General features: G+C 34.4%; 1 protein-coding gene across 1 annotated transcript in view; it reads left to right on the forward strand.

Moving 5' to 3' along the window:
• The window catches only part of HSD17B4 (hydroxysteroid 17-beta dehydrogenase 4), a 79,954-nt gene that overhangs the window by 21,209 nt on the left and 45,099 nt on the right, over window positions 1-13,646 (forward strand). The window contains 5 exon segments of the mRNA XM_006913306.3: window positions 446-530; window positions 2,093-2,280; window positions 8,109-8,200; window positions 10,783-10,807; window positions 12,393-12,591. Coding sequence (XP_006913368.1) covers window positions 446-530; window positions 2,093-2,280; window positions 8,109-8,200; window positions 10,783-10,807; window positions 12,393-12,591 — 589 coding nt within the window.

Consider the following 13,646-nt stretch of genomic DNA (forward strand, 5'->3'; position numbering starts at 1 on the left):
TTCCCATCCCCCAATTTAAAACTCTGGGAAAAATAGGGATATACTGAGCATTTAGTAAATATTTCTTGATGAACTGTGTGGTTTATGATTATGCTTTAATTAATTTGTGTTGAGTCCCAAATATGTATGTAAAATTCTTCGATATTTGTATTAGTGAATTTTTATATAAAGTAGGCATAAGTTAAAGATGGCTTTATATTTAGATATGTACAGGTATTTCAATAATTTTATCATAAATTATAAGGAAAATGAGTAGAACTATTGATTGGTTTCATAATTGGAACAAAAGCAAAAGTAATTACTTAGAGAGCAGTGTGACAGTAGTTCATTATGAATGTTAGATATAAAATGAACATATGTTTATAAGTAAATCATTGCTTATGTTGATTCTGAGATATGCCTATCTGAATTTTTGATAAAATGTAACAATAATTTCTTGTTTTAGATATAGTCCATAGAATTCATTTGCGGGGTTCATTCCAAGTGACCCGGGCAGCATGGGATCACATGAAGAAACAGAAGTTTGGAAGGTAGAGTTGCATTTGGCTTTCAAGGGATATTAGAGATGTTGTGTGTGGGTTCTTAGGTGCAGGGAATGCATGATAATTGCTTTGACATTGAGGAAAACATCATATATGCATAGGCTTTTTAAATATGGTTTTGGCACATACCCTCTCATTAAATTGGTCTTTTAGTTATAGATTAGCTGAGCTGGACAGCTTTATATTTCTTTTCACATCCTGCTTTTTGTTATTATAATTTTCCTTGCCGTTCTCTGATATTTCAGCAGTACAAACATTGAGGATTTAGCTGTAGTTAATTCTGTAACCAAAATATCATTTCGTGTATCCATTGACCAACTGTGAGAGATGAGTGGCTGTTTCCTGCTAGCTGGTACATGTTAGACATGAATTAGTCTTTACAAATTGTTTAGAAATTGTAGGACTCTTATGGTTGTGTCTATGTCAGTGACTCAGAATATGGTAGAGGTAGTAAGTGGCTCTATGCACTCTAATGTCAAGGTCATTCTTTTTAAGTTAAGGTTCACACATATTTATCAAAAGTAAATCTTTTGTGATACCTCTTCTTATTGGAGATTTCTAGTTTATCTTGATCCTAGCAGCTTCCAAAAGTAAATGCTATTGAAGAGGAATTTTCTACTCTAAAGGCTAGCCTTGTAATCAGCTCTTTATTCTGCTTCTGGAGGTATGCTTGCCGCATAGGCTGAAAGGCAGGGTGACCTCTAAATTAACTAAAGACTCATCCTCCCTTTGCTTGTTCTGTCTAGATAACAAATGTATTGCCTAATAAGTTCCTGTCTGAAATTCTTGCGCTTTGTAACTCTTTGTGACTGCCTGTAACCCATAGCAACTCCTGCTCTCTTAAACTGCCTGAGGACAAATTAACCAATTGGCCCATGCCACCTGGCCAACTGTAACTACACGGACGAGCCCCATAAAAGCAAGGTTGCCCTTGAGCTCCGGGCCCAGATCTTCAGAGCACTAGCTCTTCTGGGACCACCTGCATAATAAACCTGAGTTTTCTACTTTCTGAGTGGTACTTGGTTTCTCGCTGGTCTGATTTTTTTTCTGCAACATTTCTGCAACAATATAATTTATTTTACTTCTACTAGGTAAAGTGAGTGAGATTGGGTCATATTATGAGATGGCATTATTTTAATGTGAGGCATTTAATATTATCCAGAAAGGAAGGAGGGGCAAAGTGATGACTAAAGAATTAGAATGGCTTTATCTAATATTTCTTACTAAAATTTTAACATGTATTGCCAGTTTATGTTTATAAATATTGTTGTTTTCAGTAGATAATGAATGTATGTTCTTACACTTGAATTCATTTGGTTCTGACCAGAGATTCATTTTAAAACAGGTAAATCTTGTAGTTGAATTTTAGAAGATTACTTTTATTATTATTATTATTATTATTTTAGATATATGAATCATAACATTAAGAAACTAGTGACAGTATACAGACTTGCTTTTGACAGGTGTAATAGTACTGAAAAAAAAAAGTCTTAGAGTTGTAACATTATCTAAACATAGAAAAGATGATGAGGGATTGGTTTTCTTTTTAGGATCATTATGACTTCATCAGCTTCAGGACTATATGGCAACTTTGGCCAGGCAAATTATAGTGCTGCAAAACTAGGTCTTCTGGGCCTTGCAAATAGTCTTGCAATTGAAGGCGCGAAAAACAACATTCATTGTAACACTATTGCTCCAGCGGCTCGATCAAGGATGACCCAGAGTTTATTCTCTGAAGGTAAGTAGCTTAGATTTTTCAGGGCTGTTACCCACAAATCTGTGTCAAGTGAGCTTTGCAAAAGTATTTAATTTTCTGAATAGTTAAGAAATTATTTTTCTTTCCATTTAAAAAAACTATGTATAATTTGTGTTCATTGGAGAAAATTTCGAAAAGTACAAGGGAAAAGTAAAAAAATAACCCATAATTCTACCATGCTAAGATAAACTTTCATTTTTTCTCTGTATAGGTAGACATACATATATACCTACTTAACTTTTTATTTTACAGAATGAGATAACAGCATTCTTGCTGTTCTATAATAATTATTTTTTAAAATTAATAGACTGTTGACCTATTGGTTGTTTAATAGCACGTTTTATAGTCTCCATGTTTATGTTTTTTCCCAGTTTCTTCTTGTAATTGATTTCTAGTTTTATAATTTTGTAGTCAGAAATAATGCTTGATATGATTTCAGGGTTCTTGAATTTATCAAGACTTATTTTGTGGCCAAACGTGATCCATCCTAGAGAATGTTCCATGTGCACTTGAAAAGATTGTGTATGCTGCAATATTGGGATGAAATATTTTGTATATATCTATTAAGTCTCCCTTTCTATTATTACTGTCAGTTTCTCCCTTTATGCCTGTATTTGCTTTATATAGGTAGTTGCTCCTGTGTTGGATGCATTTATGTTTATAAAACCTATATCCTCAAGGATCGACCTCTATAGCATCATGTAATGCCCTTATTTTGTCTTATATTACAGTCTTTGTTTTAAAGTCTGTTTTGTCTGTTATGAGTATTGCTATCCCAACTTTCTTTTTGTTTCCATTTGCGTAGAATATCTTTTTCCATCCCTTCATTTCCAGTCTCTATGTGTCTTTCTATTAAAAGTGAGTCTCTTATAGGCAGCATATGGATGGGTCTTCTTTTTTTTTTTTTTTTTTAAATCCATTCAGCCACCATATGTCTTCAGATCGGATAATTTAGTCTCTTTATAAATAGTTATTGATAGGTATATACTTATTGTCATTTTAAAAGTTGTTTTTGGTTGTTTTGTCATTCTCTGTTCCCTTTCTTCTTTCTTTGGTCTTTTCCCTTATGGTTGGATGGTTTTCTTTAGTGTTATGTTTGAGTTCTTTCTCTTTATTTTTTGTATATCTATTGTAGATTTGTGTTTACCATAAGGTTCATATATATCTACCTATATGCATAGCAGTATATTTTAAGATGATGGTCACTTAAGTTTAAACACATTCCAAGCACTATATTTTTACTCTTCCACTCTCTTCTAGCCTGCAAAGTTTCTACTGCAAAATTAGCTCATGGTCTTATGGAGTTTCTCTTGTATGTGACAAATTGTTTTTCTCTTGTTACTTTTAAGATTCTCTTTTTATTTTTAAATTTTGCCATTTTATAATAATATGTCTTGGCATACATCTCCTTAGGTTCATGTTGCTTCGGACTCTCTATGCTTTTCGAACTTGGATGTCTGTTTCCTTCCCCAGGTTAAGGAAGTTTTCAGTCATTATTTCTTCGAATAAGTTATCCACCCCTTTTTTCTTCTGTCTCCTTCTAGGACCTCTATAATGTGAGTGTTAGTAAACTTGATACTGTCCTAGAGGTCCCTTAAATTATCCTCATTAAATTTTTTTTTTTTTTTTTTTGCTGTTCCGATTGGGTGATTTATACTATTCTGCCTTTCAGATTGCTGATGCATTCTTCTGTCAATTAATCTACTGCTGACTCCCTCTATTTTTTTTTTTTTTTTTTTTAATTTCAGTTGTTTTTTTCAGCTCTGGTTGGTTCTTTCTTAATGTTTTCTCTTTGTTGACGTTCTCACTGTGTTTTCCATTCTTCTACATTCAGGGAGCATCTTTATGACCATTACTTTGAACTCTTTATCAGGTAAATTGCATATCTTCATTTCATCAGCGTTTTTGTTTAGGGTTTTGTTTTGTTCTTTTATTTGGAATGTATTTCTCTATCTCCTCATTTTGACTTTCTGGGTTTGTGTCTGTGTATTGGGTGAAACAGCTACCTCTCTGGTCTTGAAGAGTGGCCTTGTATTGGAGTGATCTCTGTATGCCAGGTTGTTTTTGAAGGCCGGCTGGAACTGGAGCTGGCTGTTGGGAGTCCCAGGATGCGCTGTGTTGGATTTATCTTGGTGGGATGGCTGAAGCTGGAGTGGGCATGGGTTGGGGTGTGTCTCGGAGTGCTCTGTGCTGAGAATGTCCTAGTGGGATAGCTGGAGCTGGAGCAGGTGTCGGTCCAGGTGTCCTTGGACATGTTATGCTGGGGTCACTTTGGTAAGATGGCTGGAGCCGAAGTGAGTGTGGGCCTGGGGTCCCAGAGTATGCTGCATTGGGGTCGCCTTGGTAGAACAGCTAGAGCTGGGGAGTATTGCGCCGGTGCTGCCTTGGCAGGATGGCTAGACATGGAGGAGGTGTGGGATGGGAGTGTCCGGGGACATGACTTGCCACTTCTATCCTGGCAGGATGGCTGAATCAGGTATAGTTGGTGGGGGTGGGGTCTCAGGACACTGCACTGGGGCCTTCTTTGGAGGATTACTGGAGCTGGTGTGGACCAGGATCTTGGGGTGCACTGGAAGGCCTTGGCTGGCCAGCTGAAGTGCCTGGACTTTGCTCCTGCCTACACTGTTGGTGTTGGAGGGGTAACATAAAAAATGATGCTTCTTGGTACCTACCTCTGATCCTGGGGAGAGTTCCAGCAGTTCCGCACCTGTTTGGCAGATACTCTTGGGTTTGTAAATGGATGTCATTCACATATAGCCTAGGTGCCCTTTAAACAGCTATTTTTTTTGCTGGGCCCCAACGCGGGTGAGTCTGTACATGGGCTCCTCATTGATACCCCTCCTGCAAGTCACCGTGTTGGGGATGGGGTTCTCATTGTTACGATGTCTCTGTATTTCCTACCCTTGTCTGTGTGACCTTTCCATCATTTGTTATGTAGAAGCTGTTCAGTCAGCCCTATTTGTAGGTGTATATTCAGTGTGTTAGTGGGAGGAGGTGAGTTCAAGGTCTTTCTATGCTGTCATCTTGGACACCTATTTTAGTTTTTATATTTTATAGCTAAGAAAAAGCTGAAAACTTATTTTTCCCCCGAGTTCTCTTCCTTTGAAATATCCACTTACAAGCTATCAAAGGAAAAAAGCCAGATATTATGAATGTGTGGAGACATTTGCAGTTTCCTTTTCCTCTTTGAAATATATTTGATAAATGGAAAGTAATGTATGTAATTTACATGTTTCTTATAAGAAATGAAACATAATTCTAGACTGGATCTCCATGAACTAACTTCCTAAGTATTAGTTATTTACTGCCATAGAAATTACTCTAAAACTTAGTGGTTTGAAACAACAGACATGTACTATCTCTCACAGTTTGCAGGGTCTGGAATTTTCAATGGCTTAGCTCGGAAGTTCTGATTCTGGATCTCTAATGAAGATGTTTGCTGGGATTCCAGTTATTTGGAAGCTTGTCTGGGTTGGAGTATCCACTTCCAAGCTCATAAAATGAACATGAAAGTTGGCAGGAGGCCTCCATTCCTTCCTAACTGTTGTCTAGAGGCCTCAGTGTCTCACCGTGTGGGCTTCTCCATAGGACTACTCTTGATATGACAGCTGGCTTCCCTCAGAGCTAATAATTTGAAAGAGAGAAACAGCCACCAAGACGGAAGTTGCATTATCTTTTAATTTCAGAAGTGACATACTGTCACTTCTGCCCTATTCTGTTGTTTGCAAAGACCAACTGTATTACATTGTAGGAAGAGACTGCAAAAAGGGGTAAATAAGAGGAGATGGAGATCACTTGGGCCATCCTGAAGACTAGCTGTCATGCAGCCCTAAAACTGGGGCATTACCAGTGACTTGTATTTATCTTTCTTTTCATCACAAACCTCTTGTTTCCCTCAAGATGTAATCACTTAAATAAAGTAATTGGTTTTCATTTCCTTAACCTTTCTTCAAAAAGTAATAAATACATGGCTAAACCCTTTATTTTTGGTTTACATGTTTTTGATCCTCATGAAATATACTGCTTTTTTGGGGGTGATTGCTTTTTGCTTTTTCCACTTTATGCTATATATGTAAGATTAATTTATGTTATGTATAGCTGTAGTTCACTCATTTTTACTCGTTATGTGAATTTATCTAATTCATAAATGGACATTTGGGTTTGTGTCCAGTTTATTTGCTTTTTTTGTACAGAATTTTCTAGAGTGCATACTTAGAAGTAAAATTGCTGAGTTATAGAATATACAAATGCTAAACTTGAGATAATTCTAAATTAGTTTCAAATGGGTTAAGCCAGTTTAACATCCAACCAGTGGTTACAGAGTTCTCACTGATCTCTGCTTGTGTTGGGGGTCTTCAAGATGACCCTCAGGCTTTATGATGCTCTAGGAGAATTCACTGAACTCAGACAAAGCTGTTATACTCACGGTAATGGTCTTTTACAGTGAAAAGATACTGATTAAACTAAGCAAAGGGGAAAGGCGCATGAGGTGAAATTCAGGAGAAACCAAGCTGGATGCTGTAAAATGTTGCTTAACTATAAGTGACAATATATGAAATAAGATGGAAGTAGAAGTATTTTTCCTATGTGACTTTGTTCTTTTCTTCTTTTTTCTCACCTAATAGATGTTGAGTTGGATTTCTTAGATGTATTTATTGTTGCATTCAGTACTATAAAGTTAGTCAACTCATCTGAATCTCTATATAAATATCCTTTAACATTCCATTTTGCAATTGATATATAAAGGACATTCACGGAATGTTATGTATTTAGATGAATAGTATATAGATTAAGAATTTGTTTTATCATATAATTTGAAATGGTTGGAATATCCCTTTAGTTTTCTCCTCATGCTTATAATAGAGAGTGGGGAACAGTGTACCATTAGATTTTTTGCATATCTAAGAGTTTTTAGAGGCTTTAAAGTGAAAAGTTTTTGGAGCTGCTCTTTAATTTACAGAGACTGTAAAAGTCATCTTCGTTACTTTTGCATATTAATACAAATTAAGTTTTGTCATTTTACAACTAAATTTGCAATTATTTGATTCTTTAAAGATTATAAAGTATATTAACAAATTCAATTTCATTTGAGCCATGGAACAACTTGACAGAGTAGGCAGGGGAAGCATTTTACTTACCATCTTAGTGATGAAGATACAGATCCAGGAGAACGAAGTGATGTGCTCACAGTGTCCTAAGTTGCCTGCGTGGTAGCGCTAGCAGTAAAATCCAGGTCTTCTTACTCCTTATGTAGTACCTTTCTGCTCTATTAAGTTTCTCACAGAAAAGATGCAATGAGAAAATATTTTTTACGCTTTGTTACTCATCATTAATGGTTGCAGGGTCCATTTCACATCATTATCTTACTGCCATTACAATTATCAAGGCTTTGTTTGTTTGTTTTTTGTTTTTGTAGCTTTTGGTGAAATAGCTGGGAGTACAAAATAATTTTGGAAATGAATGGTACCTGAGTTCCTCATGTTTTGTATAGCTTTGTTCACCAGTCTTTGCCTAGGCAGCTATAACTTATCTTCTCCTGACTAGTATCTTACCTATCTTGGAAAGGTATGTCTGATGTATTCAATGTTAGAAGCTTGAAAAAGCTTTAGGAATGTCTCCATTGTGATGAAAATAATTCTTTGAAAAGCCTTGGATGTTAGATTAATTAATCATGTATATTTATTTTTGTTCTTATTTTTAAAAAATATCTCTGAATTATCTATAATTTTCTAAGATATTTTCAGAAAGTAAAATAATTGATTAAATAAGTATACTTGTTTAAAAAAAACTTTTTTGGGTATTTATTTCAGATATTCTGAAAGCTCTGAAGCCGGATTATGTGGCACCTCTGGTTCTTTGGCTTTGCCACGAGAGTTGTGATGAAAATGGTGGCTTGTTTGAGGTATTCTATAATTTCCCACTTTCTCCCAAAGTAATATTTGTGTAATTAAATATAAAAGGTGATTTAAAAATTAGTATTTTCCAGTTGCTCACATTTGTAAAACTCTGCATCAGTTGACATCACTTCATATTTTTAAAATATCATGGTTATGTTATAATTAAGGAACAAGTGTTGACTAATGTTCTTCTTTGAGAAAGTAGCAGCAGCTTCATAAATTCTGTTTTTATTTAGTTCTTCGTTTCTAATATTCTTACGAAATGAAAATTGTGGCTGGTTTGATGTGTTTAGTCAAATATAGAAAGTATCATTTGGTTTGAGAAGCTCGCTGGTGAAGTAGAAGGATGAGCTTAGGGTTGAGAGTCAGCCAGGCCAGATTTTGAATTCTCGTTCTGGTATTTGCTAGCTTGCTGGAATTTTGTGCAGATTAATCTTCCTGAGTTTTAGTTTTCTTGGGCTTTTGTTATGACAACTAGAAATCATATTTTTAAACTCTTACTTAGCATTGGACCTAGTACATAGCAGTCACTCCTCAATTTAAAATATAATAGCAGTATAGCAAGAATTTAGTCTGGGTATGATAGATCAATAAACACAACTTATTATTTATCTTAACTTTAAAAATAAATTATATTTTTCCTTGTTGCAAAACTTGAAATGTTTATTGTAAATACAAAAATCACACATAATCCCACCATCATGTGAGACCCAATTTTTACTACAGTCAAAGTCCTTTTAGATCTCTGTATGCCAGTTTGTACATTTTTGACTCCTCGTTTGAGTTAGATCTCTTTTTTTGTAGCACAAACTATTATAATTAAAACCTCCTCCCTTATTTGATTATCTGTGGTAATAATTAACCTGTTCTATGAAGAATGCTGTGATATCCTTAAACATTTCTTGGTAGCAAAATAACCTGGTTCCGTTTGAAATGAATGATATATTAGCCTGATTTATTGAATAAAAAGCTGATAAGCAAATAAAAAACAATCTGCACATGTATAAGCAGAGATATGTGCCTCTACATTCTTAATCAAAGCCATTGAGTGTAAATTGTAGAAATTTAGAAGTGGAAATAACTTTACAACTCAAATTTACAGAAGAGGAAAATTTAATTTTATCATGCCATCTGAAGCTCAAAATTTGGCCTGTCTTTTATCTCGTTAGGGAATTTTTTAAAAAAGCTTTTTATCTTCCATAATTATATTTATTATTAGTTCTGTCAACCAAAATATGTACTTTTCATAGAAAACTTTAAATATACAGGAAAGTATATAGAAGAAAATAAAAATCACCCACATTACCATTATTTAGAGATAACTACTATTAATATTTTTATGTATTCTCTTCCAGTCTTTTATTAGATGTGCATTTTCCATGAATAGGCTTTTTTTAGATACATATTTTATACACACACTCAAAGGTAAATAATTAGGATCATGTGTAAATGAAGTTTTATATGTTTTTCTTTTTTACTATATTGCGAACATTTTTAGTGAGGAACATTTGATATGCATGATTGATAAAATATAGTAAGAGATATATGTGTAATCTCCTGAGTTAAACCTTGAAAGTAAATTACTATCTTGTTTGCAAACTTCTGCTATATAACTAGAGTGGCAAATATAGATTTTTTTGGCTCAGCTGAAGCTGTTGTTTCTTGTACCTGAGAGGACCTTGCAGCTTCACTCCTAAAATATGGTAGACGATATCTCTCTTGCCTGTTATCAAAACCATTGCTGATTTATCTATTGTGACAGCATCAAGGCTGATTGGTCTTTTATAACAGGTGTGGGCATTTTAACATAAAGGCAAATGGTGATTAAAAAGCCATAGCCTTGAGCCTATAGCCACTAAGATGTGTGCTGTCTGCTAATTTTCTTCTGTCATATGTACGTGGAATTCTTGTATAAGTTCTGGCACGCTGTTCTGGTGGTCTTTAAAGATATGACAAACTACATCAGACATTTTCTTCTGAGGATATCTTTGAATGATCTCTAGAAAAAAAATTTACCTTTCTATGTGGTAGTTAACGTATTTGGTCGTTTGCTTTATCTTTATGTAGATGTTTCATTAAAATGACTACATTTAGCTTATTAAGTCAAATTCTGGTTTTATTTTTCTTTTAATTTTTTTATTCACTAGGTCTTTTTAGAAGGACATGTATTTTGAGCCTGTGATGTGCTAGGCATTTAAACTATTTTTATTGTTTAACTTTCATGGTTACGTCATGAAGAGTGTGTTATTATCCTTATTTTACATAAGAGAAAACTTGGATTTAGAGAAGTCAAATAATTTGACCAGAGTCACACAGCTAGTCAGTAGAATACTTCATATCAAACTTTGGTTTCCGACATCAGAATCATGCTTTTCTACTACATTGTGCTGTTTTATAGTTCTACTCTGATAACATGAACTGTGCAGTCATGGGGGCCAATGGACTTTTGTAGAGTTGTGTTATTTTCTTACATTGTCATCTAGCCTTCTGTTATTCTTACTAAGATTGCCTGTTTTTTTTTAATTTAAAAACATCTGTTAGTGATTTCACATTAGATGGTATAAATTTCTTCCCCTCTTTTTGGTAGGTTGCGGGAGGATGGATTGGAAAATGTAAGTCTCTTTTGGTTTTTGGTTTGCCATACATTATTTCCATATCTTTAAACCTGCATATCCAATTAGAGCTGGGGAATGATCTTGTCATTTGTCTAACTATTGGATCTAGTACACGCATATTCAAATAAAAACATTATACCAACAAGTATTCTAAAACATGGATGTTTTCCTGGAGGCCTATGGCATTTTCAAGAATCTGTATAATTTTCTTTCTGTTAGCAGTCCTTATTCAGGACTTGCTCTATCTTATTCAGAACTGACTATTCCTTAAGTCAGCACAGTCTGTATTTAGATTCATGTTTGTCTTCCCATGTCTTTGGCATCACACATGCTTGTTCTTACTGTTTCCACAGAGAAGTGAGTGGGAGGGAGGGCTGTTTTTAAAAATATGGGAAGAACACAGCAGGCAAATTCTCTAGTTCTCTCATTTAATTCTTTTATATCTTGGAGCATGAGACATCAAGAAGAGACAGTGAAGAATCACATTGGACAGTTTTCTGGGACAGAAATTGCAACTGATCTGTGGAAATTATTCCCCTTCAGCCCGATAGTAAATTCATTTGGCTTCAACCCTCTCCTACTCCAGCCCTAACTGTGTGACCTCCAAAATTGGATAATTGCTTTAAAGCATTTTTTAAAAATTGTGAAAATTCCAGTATTCTAATTCATGTTTTCAGTTGGCTATTGGTATCAAAACTAATTGAATTATTTAAAAGATTGCCATTACTGGAAGGCATCGTTGTAACATATTGTAGAGTATCAGTAATTTCATCTGTTTTCTCCAGTTATTAAAGTAATATATTACTCAAGCATTTTTAAGGGTCTTATGATACCACTTTAAGAAAGGAAGATCAATTGTTTCAATAAAAGCTATAGCTGGGACTCAATAGGAAAGTTCTAGAAGTAGGCGTTTCTGTCATTCTCCAAGATATATCTTCAACTTAATAAACATTAAAGTCTGATCATTATGTTTAAGGTTACTAGTGGTTATTTATTTCTCAAGATTTTAAAAAGGAAAACAATGTTAATTCTTGTGGAACTTGTGCAGTGATAATGATTTCTGCACATTTTAGTTGACTTTCTATGGAAAATGAGGAGGAGCAAAGGAAGGACAAGGGAGAGTTCTTTAGGACTATTTGATAGACTAATTTGGTTACCTGGAATTTTTGACCTCTTATCACCACTATTCTTCAGTTTATTCCAACCAAGCTCTATTCTGTTATCTTGAAGTATATTCCTCAAGTGATCTGCAGTCATGAAGTCAGTTTTTTTGGCATGATAATATATAATGTAACTTCTTCTGATTCAGCATTTCATTCTACTTTCAGTTAGTATCTGGCATAGTCAAAAATTTTTCCCTTCAGTTTCAAATATATATATTTTTAAGTTGATATTATCCTAAAGAGTTTGTTATATTAGGAAAAACTCATTTTAAGGGATGTAGTAAAACTCTTTAGAGGTTAAAAGCCATTTTCTGAATTTCCTTTTTTTCGGTTAAAAAAATTTAAGCAGCTCTTATGAATTTTACTTTCTGTCTCCCACTTAAACTATGTGCTCAGTATAGTTTTGTTTCTATAACCAGTACGCTGGGAGCGGACCCTTGGAGCCATTGTAAGACAGAGGAATCAGCCAGTGTCTCCTGAGGTGGTGAAGGATAACTGGAAAAAGATTTGTGACTTTGAAAATGCCAGCAAGCCTCAGAGATTTCAAGGTAAAGAGTCCCAAGTCAGTTCAGTCTTGTTTGGGGAACCAGAGCAATCTATTTTATGGAATTGCCTTGTGTTTTAACTGTGGTAATTTAGACACTTGAATCATCTAGAGTACATTTTCTGCTCTAATACATATTAGAACCCTTCAAATTTAAGATATATATATATCTTACATTTTATATATGGTATATGAAATTTAAAGGACCTTTCTGGGAAAGATCATGAGTTAGGGTTATTTTGCAGAAAAAATCATTCTTCCCTCAGTAATTTTTTATTTAATGTTTGATAGAGGAATGTATCTGAGAAATGACTTTTTTTGTTTTGTTTTGGTCTCTTTAATGACAAATCCTATTTTTTTTGTGTACGTGTGTTGGGGTGATGGTATGAGGTAGTCGTCCATTTGCCCTATTCGATGGTTGGTTTCAAAGTCTTCCATTATCTAACCACATGTTCCTTATCTGAAATGATTTTCCTTTATTTTACTAAAAGTTTATTTAAGCCTATTTTATTTAGGCTTAGCTATTTTCTGTCTAGTGAATAGATTTTGGTGTTTTAGCACTTTGTCTTTGCTACTGTGTCTCTGTCTTTCTGAAATGCCCCCTTCCTCTTACTCATCTTCTTTAGAAAAACTCAAGCCCTGGATAGTCAACAAAACCTCCCCAGATATTCTGGGCTACAATGATCTCTTACCTGAACTCTTAACACTTAAGTATCCAATCATGACTGCTTTCCACTGCTTTTGTTTCATAAGTATGTGGTTTCTTAACTGCATAGTAAGTTTTTTTGGAGGGAGAGGCTGTATCTTGTATGTATTTGATGCTAGCGTAGCATAGAACTCATAGAAAGGATTTAGTAAATGCTTTTTACTTTGAATTATTTAATCCTATGATATGCTATAGGAATCAATAACCAATATAAGTCATATTATTTTTTTCTACTGTAACTCATATGCATATGGTATATGAAATTTAAAGGACCTTTCTGGGAAAGATCATGAGTTAGGGTTATTTTGCAGAAAAATCATTCTTCCCTCAGTAATTTTTTATTTAATGTTTGATAGAGGAATGTATCTGAAAAATGACTTTTTTTGTTTTGTTTTGGTCTCTTTAATGACACTTTTCTGCCTG

Source organism: Pteropus alecto, unplaced genomic scaffold (assembly GCF_000325575.1).
Source record: "Pteropus alecto unplaced genomic scaffold, ASM32557v1 scaffold20, whole genome shotgun sequence".
Lineage (NCBI taxonomy): Eukaryota > Metazoa > Chordata > Mammalia > Chiroptera > Pteropodidae > Pteropus > Pteropus alecto.